The 20,491-nt window shown below is 36.0% G+C and overlaps 1 protein-coding gene across 2 annotated transcripts; it reads left to right on the top strand.

Annotated features, from left to right (window-relative positions):
* Window positions 1-12,773: 12,773 nt before the first annotated feature.
* Window positions 12,774-17,606, top strand: LOC115968740 (methylthioribose-1-phosphate isomerase). 2 transcript variants are annotated; one of them, XM_031088234.1, is made up of 10 exons: window positions 12,774-13,020; window positions 13,163-13,218; window positions 14,059-14,117; window positions 14,224-14,401; window positions 14,646-14,745; window positions 14,887-15,029; window positions 15,122-15,227; window positions 16,597-16,735; window positions 16,823-17,091; window positions 17,206-17,606. In XM_031088234.1, exons 1-10 carry the CDS (start codon window positions 12,952-12,954, stop codon window positions 17,281-17,283), a joined length of 1,197 nt encoding a protein of 398 aa, XP_030944094.1. In that variant the 5' UTR covers window positions 12,774-12,951; the 3' UTR covers window positions 17,284-17,606. The 2 variants fall into 2 exon arrangements, with proteins under 2 accessions (XP_030944094.1, XP_030944095.1); XM_031088235.1 differs by lacking the exon at window positions 14,059-14,117 and having other exon boundaries at window positions 14,243-14,401.
* The last annotated feature ends 2,885 nt before the right edge of the window (window positions 17,607-20,491 follow it).

Here is a 20,491-nt window from a genome sequence, read left to right as displayed (position 1 = left end):
AAATTAATATGAAGAATCACAATAAAAAGAAACAAGGAACAACAGGAGTGTCAGTAGCAGGAATTGCGTGAAGGAAAGAAAAGCCAAGCTAAAGGAAATGACAAACATAGTAGGAAATGCATGAAGAAATAAGACAGAGTCACGCAACAGAACAAAACAAAGCTAATCTGCTATAGCAAAAACGGCGTGGGAACGAAAGGAGACAAAAACAGAAGATAGTGGAGCAAGCACACAAGAGCCGGAGCACCACCAACCTGTACCCAGCCAATACAAGGGAGGTGGACCTACGGTCAAGGGGATTCAGAAGGTGTGGTTTGGTGGTGGGGGGAAAATGGGGTCTATATTTGGTTTCCAACCATAACTTCTTTTGGGAATATACCTTGTTGGGATGGTATCTTACCCAAAAGAAGTAATAGATGGTTGAGACCATCTGATGCATGCCATAGAGTTAGGTAATGAGGTAGCCCAATCCTTATCTATTTGAACTTAGAAGTAGGGGTACATAGCAAGAGCAAACAAAAAAGAATTTTGTCGTGAAATGAGTAGTGGTGTAGCAAACATGTACTAAACAATAGCTGTGGTCGGGGCAACCAATGGGTTGGTGGGTAGTCCTGAAGGGATGCCCACAACAAACTAAAAATAGTTGGTGAAACCCTACGGGTAAAAGGGAGAAATCTCATTGAATTAGCTCACTATAAAAGGAAGAGGTAGCAATAGATGAAAAGAGGAAGGACCTAAGGGAGGCACTTAGAAAGAGAGAGTCGCCTAGAGAGAAGGACCCAAGAAAAGAAAATACCAAATGGGGAACAACCCATGGCAAGAGAGTAGTAAGAAACTAAGAGTAAAAGAACGGAGAGAAAGAAAGAAAGAAAGAAAGTGGTAAAACGAAGAGAGAAAATACGGCAGGAATAGGGACATGCATCAATAGACCATCTTTTCCCTCCCTCTTAGCAAACCCACTATTTGAAGTACCCCAAAAGTAGTAGTCAATAGCCATTTATGTTTATTCTCCAAAATGCACAACTTTGATGACAAAAGCCTATGACAAGGTTGTTCAAGTTGGGGTTTGGGTTTTTTCTTGGTTTACTTATTCTATGGGAAGATTCAATATTTGATTTCGACTGTAAATATTTTTGATTTCTCTCATTATAACTTATATCTGCTGTATTTAGTCATTTTGTTGTAGCACGCTTTTTTTTATCACGTTTGCTGCATCTGTTGTCCTGCTGTGGTATCTTTACTTGTTGTACTAGTTATCTTGTTGTAGCACCTTTTTTATTATATTTACCGTGTTAGCTATTATACTAGTTAAACATTTTCTGTTGAAACTTTCTTATTTCTTTGTTATTACGTGTTTTACTTTTGACATGAACTAATTATTATCCTGCCATAAATATATATACATATACATTGTAGCTTATGTTTTGCCATATATATTTTATATATGTATATGTGAATACATATAAGTATATATACTCATATATGTATGTGTATATATTTGAGAATATGCTAACCCATTTAAACTAACATTTGTTTGATGTGTATTTTTTTTGGGTTTTAGATTTGTTTATGTGCAGGAAGTAGAAAAGTATTCCTGTAGTTAAAAAAAAATGAAGAGTAGTCATTTACGTTGCAAAAAGCTTTACTACACAACAGAAAACTTTACTATACAACAGACAGCTTTACTGCACAACAGATAGTTTTACTGCACAGCAGAAGGTTTTACTACACGACAGAAAGTTTTATCACACAGTAGAAAGTTTAACTACACAACAGAAAGTTTTACTACGCAACAGAAGATTTTATTGCACAACATAAAGTTTTACCGCACAACAAAAAAGTCAGTACTGTGGCAAAAACTAGAGAAAAGTTCCTTCTGCGGCAAAAACAATGGATAAGCCCACTTTGCAGCGTCTTTCCTTGGACTTGGACTCAGTGTTTGCACACAAACTAACAGCAACAGAGTGGTACTTGGGAGCCCATTCCACAGAGCGCCAGGCCCAACTTCCTTTTTAAAAAAAATCTAGACTAAGCATTGTCTAATGACATCAAAACGCGTGTCTAAGGTACAATAAACGTAAAAAGAACCCTCAACAACCATTTCACCAAAAAAAATTTATTATGAGTGTGTCAATTCATTGACAAAATTTTTCTAACTAGCAAAAGAAATGCAAATAAAATCTAAACACAAAAACTGAAGGGTTGTGGTGGGCCTTTTATGATTTTGGGCTAAATTGCCTCCTGCTGCACTGATCCTAAGTGTTCTGGATAAGAGAGTTAGGACCGGTTCAATTGCAACTCACCTTGGTCTAGTTTGCGCACAAACTATGCCCCGTTTGTCAAAACTTTTGTCACATGCCCATGGCAGGCGAAGCTGCTACAGAAGAGTTATGGCAGATAAATACAATAAAATGATGATAAAAGAAATACGTTATTGTTAGGCAAAGCAAGTAAAAGATCTTTAATTAAAATAGAAGGAAAAAAAAAAAACCGATATGGTAATAAGAAACACATTATGGGTAAAATTGCAAAGACAAGAGAAGAAACAATAGCAATAAGTGATAAAATCAAAGAAGGAAAAGATCAGTTTGTCGTGTTCAGTTATGTTACGGGGCTAAGGTTAAGGAGGGAACCACTTCCTCAACGTGGGTAACCTCACAAGAGGATCTTGATGTAGAAATTATCCACTTTGAGGGAACGAGCCTAAATGGCTTGTGTCTAAACGAGTTCTTTATCCTCAACAGAGGGTAGGCTTTTAGAGGGAGAGAAGAGATTAGCCTATTGGTGCATGTCTACCATTCTACACTCTCTATTTCTCTTCTATTTTTTTTCTTCATTTTGTTACTTTGATTATTTCCCCACTCCTTTTCTTTCTTTCTTAGTGCTTACTCGTGTAGTGTTATGGTGATGGTGGTACTATGATTCTTTCCTAGTGATTGCTACTATTGTGATGATGTTATTGTACACGACAAGGACCTTTTATATACTGCCTACCGTAACTGATTTTTACCATTTTAGCCTTTAACTATTTTTGTCTAGTTTAAGGTGTTCTTCCCGACCACTCACTAGTTTGTCAACTGCCCAGCCAATATCATTTACCTGTGCTAATTGTGCCACTCCCCATTACCAGATAAAGAAGACTGTTGTTGATGGATGATAGTTTTTAGACCCCTTAAAAACACAATTGGATTAACCTAGGTAATTAGCCAAGTTACTACTTAGTCCAAATTCCAAATCTAGGTTATCATAATCAAACAATCATATCATGCAAAGTAATGGAAAGATAAATAACACAATGATATGATCACCCAAGAAACCAAACCAGTAAAAATCTGAGGAGAATTTAACCTAGCTATCCTCAAGGTAAACCTGAATCCACTATCTTGAAAGAATCGAAATTCATATAATAAGACATACAAGCCCCCATGCTCGACTTCTTATTACTACCTACCAGTAGAACTTACTAACATGACCACGTGCAAGTTCTGAATCCACGGACTCCTTCTTTCTTGGATTCACCACTAGATACAAGCATACCTGCTTGTGTTTCTTTAAACTTCAATGGCAGCAACTGAATTGATCATCAAGGTGTAGATAATATCTCCTCCTTGAAAACCCTAAGTTTGTGTAAAGGAAAGTTCTTCTAGATCTCACAAGAGATTTACACAAACAGCAATATGAGCAACACTAAAACGTGGTTAGAGTTTACCTTTTATACTTAGAACAAATTAGAAAACCCTAAACGTTTTAAACAAATTAGGGCTGAGTTGGAATTCTGCAGAAAAACGCCTCTGACCCGATTTTCGATTGATCGAGCCTAAACTTTGATCGATCGAACCAGGCTGAGAAGCTTAAATGGTTCCTGCATCAGCTTATTCCAACTTTACATAAACAAACCAACTTTAAGCAAGTTTAATACGACTAAACATATTGTTTTGATCATGATTTACCAACAATACACATTAGAGTTCTAAATACATAAAAAACCTAAGTCTTTAGAACCTAACAGCCATTTTGGAAATCCAAGTGGAAACGAGAAGCCTAGCAACGCGGACAGAAAAGAGTTGGTAAATGGATAGAGAACCCATTAAGCTCAAGCGGCAGGAATAATGGATCACAGACCCATGAGATAAACAAATGGGTCTTGAGGAAGTAAATGGGCTTAAAAGAGTCCGGAAAGAGAGAAAAAAAGCAAACCATTGTGAGAGACCGCATCCCCAGCCTATTTTTATGATGTTGGGCCAAACCCACGTGAATGGGTGGAGCTGTGTTATTACCTCTCAGAATGGAGGTTCAACTGATTATATTTTCCCCTTTAGATTAAGGTTTTACAATGGAGTCGCCACTTATTTAATTATTGGAATAAGTAAGAAAACCAAAATTGAAAAATTCATCATTTTATTTATTTGAAATTGAATTTACATTGATCATAGGAAATTACATGACTTTGGTCCTAGATACAATTTAAGATAAAATACATGGCTTTGTTTCCTAGTTACAATCTAAAAATTGAAAATTACATGGATAAGTATTTGATCTACTAACCCTTAATCTAAGCTCAGAGGCTATGTTATAAGGTGGGAAGGTGTTAGGCACCCACCTTACCCAGTGAAACCAGTCTTCTAGACTATGGTAACCAACATTCATATCACATCATCCAATATGTTATCAATCAATTTGCATGTTGAATTTAAAGTATGTGCATGTGATAAACCCTAATTCAATTTATTAATCATTTCATTTGGATTGAAAAATAAATTATAGTAAATGTGTATGGATTATGATATTTTAGATTCAAAGATTTGAAAGAATTATGAAACAAAAATGTTTTTCATATTTTTGATGTGGATTTAAGATTAAAACTAATGTTATGCATGAATATGTGATGAATAACTAAGAACATGTAAAGAACACATAAGAACATTTAAGAACATTCAAACATATTCAAGAGAACTTAAATATTTACTATCATGCTTTAATCCTAAATTCTCATCATGGCAACATAAAAAAACATGTTAGGGAAATAGATTATACCTTCATGCAAAATCCATATTGTGGAGGAGGAGACTCTTGGTAGAGGTCCTAAGGGTGGAGAAAAAGAAGAGTTAGGAGAGGAAGAGTAAGTCTCACTCAATACCTTAAGTTTCAAGAAGACCAAGATATGACAAGATTACCCAACTTCACTAGAACTCAAAAGAGGGGAAGAGGGGAGATTTTTGTATGTTTTGGAATGAAGGAGGGGGAGATTTATATAGTAGTGGTAGACGAAATATGAATGGAAGACCATTTAATGAGGGTTGACAAAAAATTATGAACCTAGACCTCATTTTAGCCTTGGTGAAAATCTAGTGCATTAAATGGAAAGATTGATGAGAGTGAGGAGCAAGCCAAAATTCGGTTTTCCCGTAGCTGCTGTAAGAGCTTATAGAGCCAACTTCGAATAATCATATTTAACTCAATTCTGATCAAAATTATCTCGTTCTTGTACTTAAATTGAAGCCTCGGATGTCTAATTTCTGGAAAAATTAACCTCATTCACAGATTCAAAATATTCTGAGAGATATCGATAAAATGGTGAGCAGAGGTCATTTGTTAGAAAATGATTTCAGTAAAATTAACATTAGTAGATCCTAAATTAGCTCCCAATTAACATTAAATGGCTCCAATCACAACCATTTCAGACTTAATTGATTCCAAATTTACCCTAATTAAAAGATAATTGAACAAATTACTAATTGAATAATTAATGTTTAACTATCTAGTTAATTAGGTATGTGCAACCCTACTATAAAATGTAATCCTAACCAATCAAATTATGACACATCATCGTTCTCAAATTGATTATACTTATAACCAATTGAAATCAATTATTCATAATCACATATAGTCGGACTCAATTTGTGATAGTGCATCTCGGTTTTTAGAACTTGATTTAATGATAATTTTCAATCTGATGGTCCGATTAGAGCTTATGACTAGTCAATTTGATTGTTACAACATCAAGATCATTTTGGTGAAATGAGATTAATGATCTAGTGACCAGAATAAAGATGCATATTTCCAAGTTGAAATTACCCTTTTACCTCCATGTGAGGTTAAATGCGGGTTGCAAAATGGAGTGTCAACAACCATGGGCAGTATATGATGTGGAAAAGTGAGAATGAGTCATGACAGAATCAAAGTAATGAAAGTAAAAAAAGTAAGGGGTTATAAGCCCCAAGGATGAGAGATAATATAATTGGGCTAGGGAAGCCCAAAGAACTTAGTAAAAGCCCATTGGAATGCAAAGTTAAGAAAAGGGCCAAGGAAACCCAAGAAAAGCAAATGGGTCAAGGATGCCTAAGAGAAAACAAATGGGACACAGGAGCCCGCCAATGATGTAATAAAAGAACCAATGGCCGTACTGGGCCATTAGGAGAAGAATAAACGGTAGACCCAAAAAGGCCTAATAGGATTGGGGCAAACAATTTCGTAGCAGGAATGATAGAGTGGTATGGCAGGAGATGGTAGCAGAAAAATGGGTGGGCTAAAGAAAGGCAAAGCCCACCGTGAAACAAGGTCTAGCCCCTAAGTGGCGTAAGCCATAAAAGAAAAGGGAACCAAAAAATGGTAAAAAAACAGACGGCAGATTGTGCAGACCAACCACGGCGAATGCATGAGCAGCAAGCAGATTTTGGACATACATGGAAGAGAGGCACGCGCAAGGCCCAAACATCACCACCTTGTACCCAGCCAATACAGGACACAGCAAGGTCATGGGTTAGAGGTAAGAGGGCATAGTTTGGCAGTGGGGAGAGGGAAAAAACATATTATGAGGTTCTTACTCGGGCTCTTTTAGGGGAAGTGTCCTGCTGGAATGACATACCATCCAAAAGAAGAAAAGCTGAGTTGGAACTACTAGGTGCATGCCATAAGGAATAAGGAAAGAGAAGGCATCCACACCATAATAGGGAAGGGTGCTACAACAGACAAACAAACAAAATAGTTTTCTTTTGTCTGGTGATGGGGAGTGGCACACAGACGGACTAGTGGTGGTCGACAAGTACACCCAGACTAGACAAAGGTGGTTAAGGGCTAAAATATTAAAACTCGGTCATAATAGGCACTATAAAAAGAGGCCCTTACCATGTACAAGACACCAAGACCACGATATAGAAACTTGAAAAACCAAGGAATAGAAAACAAGTATTGAGAAAAAGAGAAGAAAGAAAAAAAGATAAGAAAGGGGAATATTAGAAGAGAAGGAAAGAAAAAGATAGAGAGTTAGAGCGGCAGATATACACCAATAGGTTGATTCCCTTTCTCTTTCTCAAAGTCCTACTCTTTGCCAGAAACAAAGAATTCTTTTGTGCACCAACCATTCAAGTCCATTTTCCTCAAAGTGATTAATTTTTACGGTAGGATTTCCCTGGGAGATTATTCACATTAAGAAGAGACGTTCTTCCCTCTCTGGTTTTGGTCCTGCGGATCAGATCTAATCTGATTTCTTTCTTCTTTTCATTAACCCATATACTACCCACTTATTCCCCTTACTTTCTTTATAAAAGTAATTGTTGTTAAACTGTGATTATCTTTTCTTGATTAGGAATTATCTATTCACTTTAATTAAGAAGTCAAAGTACTTTTTTTTGTCTTATTATTATCATATCTGCCTACCATGACTCATCTAAAACAGCTCTGCCTGCCGTTAGCATGCTATTGGCGAAAGAGGCATAATTTGCGCACAAGCCAGATCAAATTGAGTGCAGCTAGACTGGTCTCAACTCCCTTACTTAAAATATTTGGGCCCAGTACCATAGGAGGCAGCCTAGCTCGATATAACCAAAAAGGCCCACTACAACTGTTTTGTTTGCTTGCTCACTGTGGCATTCTTATCCACCACAGTGTGGGTATTCTCTCCTATTATCCCTCATGACTTGTACCTAGTGGTTTCAACTCATCCTTCCTTCTTTTAGGTGGTATGCCATCCTAACAGAATATCACCCCTAAAAGAATTTGAGTAGGAATCCCAGAATAGACTTTCCCTTCTCCCCACCGCTAAACCATATCCTCTTTTACCTCTAACCCATGACCCACCACTCCTGTATTGGTTGGGTACAGGTTGGTAGTGCCTGGGCCTTGCGCGTGCTCCACAACCTGTGTACGTCAAAAGTTTGTTTGCTACTCATGCGTTTGCCATGGTCTGGAGACTCATCTGTGCATTCTGCTGCTCATCCTTGACCTCTTATGGCGTGAACTGTTTTCTAATTTTCCATTCTTTATTGGTTTGCTCCTTTCAAGGGTTGGGCGTTACTTGATTGTGGGTTTTCCTCTCTTTGGCCCATTTTTTGCTCCTTCTGTAATCTTGTTGTCATTCCTATCGTACCACTTTGCTATTCATGCCGTGGTATTTTTTGACCCGTGCTTGTTAGGCCTCTTTTGGGCTTGCTGCATGTTCTTCTCTCAATGACTCAGTATGGTTTTTGAATTTATACTCATACTACTTTGGGCTTTCTTGACCCATTACATTGCTTGTGGGCTCCTTTGTCCCATTTCTTTCTTCTCAGGCATCCTTGGCCCATTTGCTTTCCTTGAGCATTCTCAGCTCATTTTCTAATTCTGCATTCTCATAGGTTTTTACTAACTCTTTTGGGCTTCCCTAACCCAATTACCTTATCCTTTATCCTTGGGGCTCATGGGCTTTCCATCAACCCCTTATTTTTTTACTTCATTACTCTGGGCTTGCTGTGGCCCATTCTTACTTTACTGCATCACATAATGCCCATGGGTTTACTACTTTTCTCTCTAGGCTCCTTTAGGCCCATTTGCTTTTTTCAAGGCCTATTTATTTACTTTATGGGCCTATGAACCATTGTTCTTGCCATTCAGGCTTAATGATTTTTCTATCAATCCACTAACTTTTCTCTGCCCATATTGTTGGGCTTCTTCCTGCTATTGGGCTTCAAAAAATGAGCATCAATAAGGGTAAAATACTATTTTAGTCCCTAAACTTTATTAAAAATTTGTTTTTTGTCCCTAAACTTTAAAAAGTTATTTTTTCTTCCCCAAACTTTGTAAAGAGTTTTTTGAATAGTATAGAGACAAAAATAAGGATGAAAAATGAACAGTTTCAATAGTTTAAGGATGAAAACCAAACTCTTAGTAAAGTTTAAGGACATAAATTAAACATTTTTAATAGTTTAAGGACAAAATATGAACTTTTCAATAGTTTAGGGACAAAAAATGAACTTCTTAAAGTTTAGGGATGAAAAATAAACTTCTGGTAAAATTTAGGGACCAAAATAATATTTTATCCAAAACTTAATTAACAACTTTACATCTCAAAAAACGATTACAGTTTTATATATATATAATAGAAAGTCAAATATATAATATTTAATTGATATTTACTTATTTAGTATTTAAAAAACTCACTAAAAATTGTCACTTTATACCTCATAATACATTGAGTCGGCCTTGTAATAGTGTACACCTCAACTAATAAAATTGTATATAATTTTGCTACAAAATAGACTATTATATCATCAATGAATGATAAGTAATAATTTGGAATCTTATGAACTTTTTTTATAAACTTACATAATACAATCTCAAGTTTATATTAGTACATTTTAAACATTTATATGTGTGTGTGTATATTAAATCGAGTCTCATACTTATGAGCTTATTAATGAGCATATTCTTATATTTGATCTATGTTTTTTTAATACTCTATATATGTGTGTGTGTGTGTTTCTCAAATAAGAAAATATACTCAGTGTTGTCGAGTTATCCCAGATCAGTAAGGTGTTGGCGTGTGAGTATATTCTCTTATGTCATCCCCCTTCCCCTATATGTATGTGTGTGTGTGTGTTTCTCAAATTAAAAAAAAAAAAAAAAAACCGTAAATTTGCATTTGAACTTGGCTCATTTGTTACATAAATTATATAAAAAATAATTTCAAACCGAGCTCAAGATGCTCCTAAATAGCTTGAATCACTTACACACATATGCACTCTCCTTATGAGGAATAACTAATACTTGTTTCATATACACTCCTATGCATTTAGGTACAATTCCTTAAGTGTAATATATTAAGTTCTCAAATAAAAAAAAAAAAAAGTTCTCAAACTCAAACACATATATGCATTAATTTTAGGCATAAATGCAAAAACACCCTATTTGGTTTGGGTTAGTTGCAAAATCACCCCTTGAAGTTTCAATTAATCCTTTAATTAACTCTTGTGACAATTTTTCGTTAGCTCTTATGGACGAAAGAAATCATGTGAGACGCATGACTAGTGGTGCGAATTAGTTGGTGAGTTTTCATAATATAGTAACAAAAACAAAAATTGGCAATTTATATTACCATTCCTCTCACCTCTGTCCTTTACTTAATTCTTAAAACATCCAAATAAGGGGAATGACTAAGGGTATGTTTGGTAATTTTTTCCCCTTATTTTTTGTTTTCAAAAACAATTTTCTATTTTTGAGACTAAAAAATTTATTTGGCAACCTAAAATGAACAGAAAACAAAAATTGTTCTCAAAACTAAATTTGTGAAGGAAACTGAAAATATGCGAAATTCTGTTTTCAGTTTCTAGTTTTCAAAAGTCAATGAAAACACACGTCTGATTTAATGTATCTGTCCTATTTAATAAGTTAGCACTAGAGTTCAAATCTTAGTAACAACATATTTTAGTATTTTCCTTCTTCTTTTTTTTCCTTCAAAAAGCATTTTTTTTTTTAATTCAATTAACCAAACATGTTTTTGAGTTCAAAAATACAAGAAAATTGTTTTTTCTTTATATTCCCAAAAAACAAGTTTTTGAAAATAGAAAATAAAAACTGTTACCAAACATAACCTAAGCATTTGTCTTCCCTTTTTCTTTTTCTCTCACACTATGTTTGGTTGGAGTAAAAAGGGAAAGAATGAAAAATACATGAAGGAAAATGAATGGGGAAATGTAATTTTTTGTTGTTTGGTTGGAGTGAAAAAAGAGAAAATAAAACAAGATGGATGAAGTTTTCAATTAGGACCCACTTTTTTTATTTTCCCTCCCACATTGAAGAGAAAAGAGGAGGAAAAAAGTAATGGGAAGGAAAGTAGAAAATTGTCCCTAAGGCTCTATTTGGTTGGCTTCGTTGCACAGAAGAGCATTGTGGTCCAAAAAGCAATGCATTTTTTTTTTCTAGATATCTCTCCAATTTAGGGAGAAACATTTTGATGGGCCTGGGGAGAAAACACCCGAGCCTCACCAATTTTTCTTCCACAAATCCACCCATGACCCAACCAAACACCCTAATTAATTTCTTTTCCTCTCCATTTTCTTTCCCTTTTTTTTTTCTCATCCTCCCTAAATTCCACCCAACCAAAAGGAGCCTAATTTTCCACCCTTCTACACTTAATAACAAAAATATAATAGTTATTCATCCAAAAATAGGACATAATAGTAATATATGTTTATCCTTTAACTTTTCCATCATCTCTACCGTAGTTAAAAATATAAATATTTTCTATACTTCCAATTAAGGATGTGCATCAAACCTACCAACTTGACAAAATATATAAAAACCAACTTAACCCTATGCCTCGAGTTGATTTTTGTGGATTGAGTTAGATTAGAATTTTTATTTTTATTTTTGGATAGATTTTTTTTTTTTCATTGTATTAAAAACCAAATGGATTATTCAATTGGTTTGAATGTGAATGGGGCTTAAATCCGATCTACCTTTTTTTTGGTTTCCCATAGTATTTTCTCAAAATTTTCAACCAGAGACTAATCACTGTTTGCGACAGGTGGGTCCATAGCGGGGTAAATCGCTGGCCCAAAGAGTTTTTTCAAAGTGCTGGTGCCTAAACTTAAACTAGGGAACTCCTAGTCAAACCCAAGATAGCCACTTTGAGACCAAGTGCCCAACCACTTGAATCCGATCTACTTCTCTCTATAAAAACGAAAATATTTTTTAAAAAATAAGGGTTCGTTTGGATACAAATTATTTTGCTGAAAACTGAAAATTAAAAACACTGTAGCAAAATAATTTTTAAATGTGTGAATAGTGTCGTAGGACCCATTTTTTAATTTTTTTCTGCATAAAGTGGTTGTGGGTTTGATGAACAGTATGTGAACGGTGCGTGAACAGTGTACTTTGTCTCCTGCATAGTGAATCCATGTGCATGAACAATGCGGTTACTGTTCATACGTGTTGAAAAAAGAAAAAAAAAAGGAAACGTGAAACTCAAAACGCAGACGCGCAATAAGCCCAATCCAAATGGGCACTTAGGGTCCGTTTGGATACAGCTTATTTTGTTGAAAACTGAAAACTAAAAATTGAAAACATTGTAGAAAAATAATTTTTAAAAGTGTGAATAGTACCGTGAAACCTATTTAAAATTTTTTTTTTTTCTAAATAAAGTGGTTGTGAGTCCCATGAACAGTGCGTGAACAATGTACTTTGTTTTCTGCACAATAAATTTATATACATGAACAGTGCATTTACTGTTTATATACGCTGAAAAAAAAGAGAAAAAAAGAAGGAAACATGGAACTCAAAATGCAAACGCGCAATAAGCCCAATCCGATCAAACACTTAAGTGAAAACAAAAAAACCGAAAATCACTGGTTCAATGGGCTAAACCAGGAACCGGACTGATTAGACTGGTTTTTGGCCGGTTCTGTCTAATGCAAAAAAAAAAAAAAAAAAAAAAAATGTAGTAAATTGTTGGGTCGCTTATTTAGTTTAATTATCCTCAAGGGGCCATATTTTATAGTATATATAAAAAAAGCAACATGTTTCTGGCCGAACTGGTTGTGGTGTGACGTCTAATCACCGCTACTTGGACAGTGTCCCGAATCGCATCTCCCCCTTTAAATACACTAGAGCTTATTCAGAATTCCCCACCAAATGCATAGAAATAGAAATAAATAAAAACTAGAGTGAAACGTCGTCGTGCGAATTCGCAAGTATTCCATGGAACGCAACAACAACTCTCTTCAGTCTATCTGCTACAGCTCTGGTTCGCTCCAGCTACTCGATCAGGTCCATCTCTCCCAGTTTAAATCAATTTTTTTTTTTTTTTTTTTTAAGTTTCTGTTTTGTTTTCATTTTCGGCTTATATAATAACCAAAAGGCGACCATCAGTTTGCTAAATCTTGATTTTGTTGTTGTTGTTGTTGAACAGAGAAAGCTCCCTCTGGAAGTCATTTACTTGGATATCAAGGACGCAACAGATGGATGGTAATAATAATATCATCTTATTTTTATTAAACTTAAAATTAATTAATTAATTAATGCTCTTTTTAACACTTGAGAGACCTCTGAATTTGTCTCATTTACTTGTTATTGTCCGATCCGCTGTTTCCTGTAGCTTATTTGCATATTGTAATACAAAATATATGGTTTTTGGTAGCTTTTATGCTATATGTGTGACAAAAATCCTAAAAGCTGGCTGAGACCAAAAGAAAAAAAAAAACAGATTGAAATTGAAATTTTTTTGCTGAAAGTACTGTATATAAAACTAAAAGGTAGCTTAAATAGTATAATAGGGTTATAAATAGTATAAAAAAGTGTAATGAGACTCGTAAATAGTAACAAAAATAAATTTAATAATAAAAAAATCTGGCTTTTAAGCCAATGGCAAATGCAACCTTGAAAACAATTCTTAACTTAGGTCCCAATTATATATTCCATGTGGTCTTGGAAACTATTACTATACCACAAGGAACTGCGTTGGCCAATAAGTTACATGATTGAATTTAAATACTGAAGGAACTGTACCTAAGCTTTGTCATTTATTCAAATATGGCATTTCCTTCCCAATAGATGTTGAAAAAGATATATGGAAGGTTGTGTGATCTAAGTTTGCATACGGTAGGTCTTAAGTTGACGTAGCTTATGGCCGGGTAAACCCTTTAATATTTGATATAATAAGGCCAATTAACAATACTCTCACCTATCTTTAAAAAAAAGGATATGATCAGCTTAAGTCCTAACGTTTATCACCCACTACATGGTTGTAACAAGGACATAATTTCTATTGGGTGATTAATTGTGAGATTTGCTGTTATTGCTTAACAGTTCAAGTTGGCTAACAAATCTAAGTCAACAATGTGATTCTATAGGACACTATCTGGCAGGTTCATTCTCTTCTTGACATTTCTCTTTGAATGAACTGTTTATATCTGTTGCTTCCTTTATCATGCTATGCCAGTCGACCAGAATAATATAAAGTATGTGAGCTAGGTCCTGCTCAACTTCTCAGGTCTGCAATAAGGGAAATGGTGGTCCGTGGTGCACCTGCTATTGCTATTGCAGCAGCACTCTCCCTGGCAGTTGAAGTATCCAAATTACAGGCTTTTGATGGGACACCTGATAATGCTGCTTCCTTTCTTATTGAGAAGTTGGAATATCTTGTCACAAGGTATTTTGTTATGAATCTCAGGCCTAGCTTGTTAATGACATCCACTGATCTCCTTCTTCACTTAAGTAGTAAAGAAAAAAAAAAGATGTTCAAATTATCATTAATCAATTTCCTTGTGTCTGAATGTACTCTGTATTATTGAACTAAATAGTCTACTTGAGGCTATTGAGTTTGTAATTAACTAAACGCTTTTGCAACTATTGAGCAATAGCCGATTATATACTCATCTTTCATGCTTCTTTAGCCGGCCAACTGCAGTGAACCTCTCAGATGCTGCAACAAAGCTCAAAGAAGTTATATCAAATGCTGCTGCTACCGCCAAAGAAGCCCAGAGTGTTTTTCGGGTACTAAATATCCACTGTGCTATACATAGTAGATAAAGTCCAAAAATAGTTTCTGATTGTTTACTTAGCTATTGTGATTGGACCTTGAAAAATGTTTTCTTACTAATCTTCCATGATACTTTATTTCTACTAATTTTTTAGGCTTATATAGAAGCTGCTAAAATTATGCTTGAGGATGATGTTGCTTCAAACAAAGCAATTGGGTCTTATGGGGCGAGAGTTCTTCAGCACCTGCTGAAGGACTCTAAGAGGCTTTCTATTTTGACTCATTGCAACACGGGCAGGTACTTCCCCTTCTTTCTGTCATATTAATAAAATAACTCTCTCGCCTTGTCCAACATTTTTCTGACTATATAGTATCATTTTATTTTTCCAGTCTCGCAACAGCTGGATATGGCACTGCCCTTGGTGTGATCCGTGCTGTTCATACTGAAGGATTCTTAGAAAGGGCCTACTGCACTGAAACCCGTCCATTCAATCAGGTGATTGTTTAGTTTGAAAATGATTATACTTTATAATCTTCATTAGCATTCCCTGCAGGACCCTTTCATCTGTATAAGCATTCACAAACTTGCCAAAAGAATCTGCTTTTGAAAGAATTACACTATTGGAATGTTGAAATTAGTTCTTCAAAATCTCTGGAAGTGTGGTGACTTGGATAATTATATATTTGTAAATTATGGATTATTTCCATTATCTGATGATAAAATTAGGTAGAGGAGAAGCTTCTTACCACAATGTGGCGTAAACTTAGATTGATCAGGTAATTGTTTAGTGACACATCATCAGAAACCAGGGATGTCTATCTTGCAGTTCCAACCAAACAATCCTCGATTGATGCAAACAACAAGACCTGGATTGATGCAAACAATCAAAAACATGTTATTGCTCATGTTCTGTATGACAACTGAGGTTGGCAATCACAGAATAGCTTGGATGCTTGAAATGCATAGATTTGTGCCCCCTCTATATGAAGGCTGTGGTTATCAAAATCAGAATATTGTGAATGTGAACACAACTAATTAATCTTCACTTGGTTATGTTATGGAAGATGTAAATAGAACTGCCAATGTTTTGCCTTCAGCATTCGATCTTCCTTCCCCTTATAAGAATGGGTTGGAAGGTGAAGTTGTGGTCCTTGTGGATTTAGAATCCTTTAGATGATTGAAAAATGAAAATGAAGGAACATATAAAAGGAACTTTTTAACATCCTTTTAAAAAAAAAAAAAATTTAACATCCTAGAGAAATGCTTTTGAGGATGGAAAGAATTTTTATACATGATGATTATGCAGAGTTTGACTGGTTTGTCTACTAGTGCAGGGATATGTTTCATTCAGACAAACGGTGGTTTTGCTTTTCAATTTTAAGAAACTAGAAATGGGGGTATAAATGACTTAAAAAGTATTTTTTGATGGTCCAAGACCATACATGTTGATAGATACAACTGTTTAACGGACAGATTAGCTGAAAAAAACATAACTCTACTTAACAATTAAACACTAAGTAAAGCCCACAAGCAGTGAAGATTTCTTGTTGCCTATGAAAAAGAGAAGTCCATTCGACAAAAAGAGGGTGAACTATTTCTGCATAGAGTGAATGTGGGGGAGGGATTTTTGAAGTGGTTGGTGCAAAGTTGCAAACTGAGTTGTGTCAAAGTATTTGTTTGGAATTTTCTTGTGTCTGAACTTATGATAGCAATGAAAGGTTTGTTGTAGAAAATTGGTCCGTGATAAAAGGCAGGTTATTGTGATATAGAGTTGAATTTATCAACCCGCCTACTTATGGTGCATTTTTTCCCCTTGTATGTTGAATTCCATTGTTCGAATGTTTACTTCTTTCGCCATCTGCAGGGATCCAGACTCACAGCTTTTGAGCTGGTGCATGATAAAATACCTGCTACTCTTGTAGCAGATTCGGCTGCAGCTGCATTGATGAAAGAAGGTCGAGTAGATGCTGTTATTGTTGGAGCTGATCGTGTGGCTGCAAATGGTGATTCAATGCAGTCAATCATTCAACTAGTTTTTGTCTTTTGCTTCTTGGAGTATGTTCAACTGATGTGTTTTAATCTAATTGCAGGTGATACCGCTAACAAGATTGGAACTTACAGTCTTGCATTGTGTGCAATGTATCATAACATTCCATTTTATGTGGCTGCACCTTTGACATCCATAGATTTATCCCTTTCTTCTGGAAAAGAGATTGTTATAGAGGAAAGATCCCCAATGGAATTGACACACACGCGTGGGGGACTTGGGGAACAAGTTGCTGCATCTGGAATCTCTGTCTGGAACCCAGCTTTTGATGTCACCCCTGCTAATCTGATAACTGGCATCGTTACAGAAAAGGTCTCTCTTCTCTCTCTCTCTCTCTCTCTCTAAGACATGCATTTTTGTGAATGTAGAGAAAGATTAACTGAGTTGGTTGTACATCTGTTTGATGAGCTTGTATTCTCTGAGCAGGGTGTCATCACAAAGACAGGCACTGACGCTTTTGAAATTAGACATTTCATACAAAATCTAGCAAATAGGCTTGTGTAAAGCGGAGGCATGGCTTATGGGAAGTGTACCCCCTTGTTAAACCAGAGCATTTACATATAACTTGGTTATTGATTTGAAAAACTTTGTACTTGATAAAAGAAATGAGGCGATCGGTCATGTTCTAAATACTCAAATGTGGCATGCCGCATGCCTATCATTTCATTCTAGCAAAGCTGAGGGTCAGTGTTGTTTTGTATTTTTGTAAATTTAGCTCATTTTGTCAAAATGAGTCATTCTGATCCTTCCACCCAAATATGTTAACAAATAAGTAACAATTGTGTTTGGATTGGATTCGTCTATGAGTTGCGGGATGTTTTTTAATATTTGACAAGCAAAAAAATCTTATATTTGACTTCTTATTTAAAAGAAATTTTATATAGCTCTTTTCTTGTATTATTATTTATTAGCCCTTCAGTCAACCTCTTTTCATACTGTAGCGCACAGTTTGGGTTCTTCACCGGCTGCTCTTTACCAATATGTTGTCCCGACAGTTTGAACTTAATACCCCCCATCCTCTTGGTGCTTGGGGAGATACCAAATTATATTAATTAATTAAAAACCTGTCCATTTAATGACCAAATCATATATTTTACCTTTTAAGTTGTGGGGGCCTTTTTTGTATAAGGTGTATTGGGCTGCCTCCTGCGGTAATGGGTTGGGCTGCCTCTTGCGGTGATGGGTCCTAGTGTTTCTAAGTAAGGGAGCTGGGGCCGGTCCAATTGTAACTCAACTTGGGCCGGTTTGTGCACAAACTTATGCCTTGTTTGCCAGGAGCAAACTTACGGCAAGCAGAACTGTTACAGACGAGTTACGACAGACAGATATAATAATAACTAAAACAAAGTATTCTGACTATTTAAATAAATGATTATGTACTCCTTACTAATAAAGCATGGTTACAGTCATATTGATGTCAATCTCAGAGAAAATGAAGAAAATAATATTAGCTAATCAAATAAGCATAAATCAAGTTTTAAGCTTAGTCTGCCGCAGCAAAGCCAAAGAGGAGAGAACGCTTCTTCTCAATGCAAATAATCTCCCAGGAAAAAGATCCTGTCGTGAGAATTAATGGCTTTGAGGGAGTCAGACCTTAATGGTTATTGCCCAAAAAGAAAGAGTCCTTATTTACGTTTTGGAAGAAAGTAAGATTTGAAGGGGGAGAGAGGGAAACCGATCTATTGGTGCATGCCCATTGAACTAACTCTCATTTTTCCTTAGTTTCATTTCTTTTCTTCTTTGTTTTCTTTCTTATCTTTTTTTTACTTTTCTTCTTGCTCTGTTTTTTCTTTTCACTCCCGAAAATATGCTCTGTTTTTTCGATCCCTTTTACAGGGCACGGCAAGAGCCTTTTTATAGCGCCTGCTGTGGCTAGTGTTTTACCGTTTTGCCCCTTAACCGCTTTTGTCTGGTTTGGGCGTACTTACCGACCACCAGGACTGTGCGACATCCACCCTTACCAGACAAAGGCAGGTTTGTTTTGTTCCTCTGTATACCGTAACATTTCTTCCTGCCACGGTATTAATGCTCTCTCTCTACTCTCAGAGCATGCATCCAACGGTTTCCCCTCAAACTTGCCTCTTTTGGGTGGTCTATCATCCCAGCAGGACGTACCTCCCAAAAGGGCTTGGGCAGGAACCGCAAAATAGACATTTTCTCCCCTCCCCACCACCAAACCATACCCCCTTTACCTCTTACCTCTGGCCTATGACCCCACCATATCCTATATTGGTTGGGTACAGGCTGGTGGTGCCTGGGCCTTGCGCGTGCTTCCCTTTCAGATTTGTCCAAGAGTCTGCCTGCTGCTCATGCATCTGCCGTGACCTGAAGACTCTCTGTCTGCGTTTCCTGGCCTTTCATGTGGGCTTTCCTTTGGTTTTTCGCTCCATTCAAGAGCTGGGTTTCGTATGATGATGGGCCTTACATTTCTTTGGCCCACTTTTGATTTTCTTTATTGCCTGAATTGTTATTCCTGCCGTAATAACTTAATCCTGTTGGACCTTTTTTCTTGGGTCAGCTGTTTATCCCTTTTCTCAGTGGCCTGTCATGGGCACTGTTTTGCTTTTACTCATGGGCTCCTATGTCCCTTTGGGCTTTCCTTTGGGCATCCATGGCCCGATTGCTTTCTTTGGACTTCCTCGGCCCGTTTGCTAATTCCACACTCCCATGGGTTTTTTACTAAATTCATTGGGCTTCCCTGGCCTAGTAACCTTATTCTTATCTTTGAGGTTCATGGGCCTGCCATAAACTCCTTACTCTCTTAGTTTGCATTGCCTTGGGCCTGTGGCGGCTTTTTCTCACTTTTCTACCTCATACTCTGTCCATGGGATGCTATTTCTTTCTTTCCTGGCTTCTTTGAGCCCGCTTGCCTCTTCAAGACCCATTTATTTGTTTGTTGGGCCTGTGATCCATTATTCCTGCCGCTTGGACCTAATGAGTTTTTTGCTATTTATCTTGTCAATTCTTTGTGGCCCTCATTATTGGGCTTTTCTGTCTGCCTGGGCTTCCACAAATGGCCCTCAACATAAGTTTGTAGTTGTTTTTATTTTGATTCATTAAGTTTGAGATTTTTCATTTTGATCCATCAAGTTTGGTTTTATTTTCAACAAGATCCTTTTATCTATTTTTATGACTGTTATGTTGTGTTTGGTTCAACGGAAATTGATTTCTGAAAAATATTTTCCACATTTACAGATATTTGGGTTTCAGAAAATGTTGTTTAACCAGAAATTGTTTTCCGGTTGATCGTAAAATAAAGATATATATGACAGAAATTGGTTTATGCTTTCATTTTCTGTAAACCATTTTTCGTTTCACCCAAAACTTACAACCAAATCTCCATCGCCTACAAACATCCTTGGTCTCTGATGGCCAATTGCTGCCATTGTCAATCCCTTGATCACAATTAAAAAAAAAAAAAAATTATATATGTGCCTGTGAGATGAGAAAATGTGAGAAAGTAATAAAAAAAATATATTTGCCATAGTATTTTCTTGAATGCAACAAAACATTTAAAAATAATTTATTTTTTTGACAATTAAAAAATATTTTCTGACAACTGGAAAATATTTCCAACCAAACCAAAACAACATAGAATTTTTTTCAAAAAAAATTCTCTTTCCTTTTTCTATCAATGATTAGATTTGTCAAGATTTCATAAATATTGATGGAAAATGAACTGTTTTAAAAATGAAATCGAAATTGAAGGATG

The sequence above is a fragment of the Quercus lobata genome, chromosome 11, assembly GCF_001633185.2.
Source record: "Quercus lobata isolate SW786 chromosome 11, ValleyOak3.0 Primary Assembly, whole genome shotgun sequence".
Lineage (NCBI taxonomy): Eukaryota > Viridiplantae > Streptophyta > Magnoliopsida > Fagales > Fagaceae > Quercus > Quercus lobata.
Note: the sequence above shows the minus strand (reverse complement) of the source record. Positions and strands in the feature narration are given on the sequence as shown.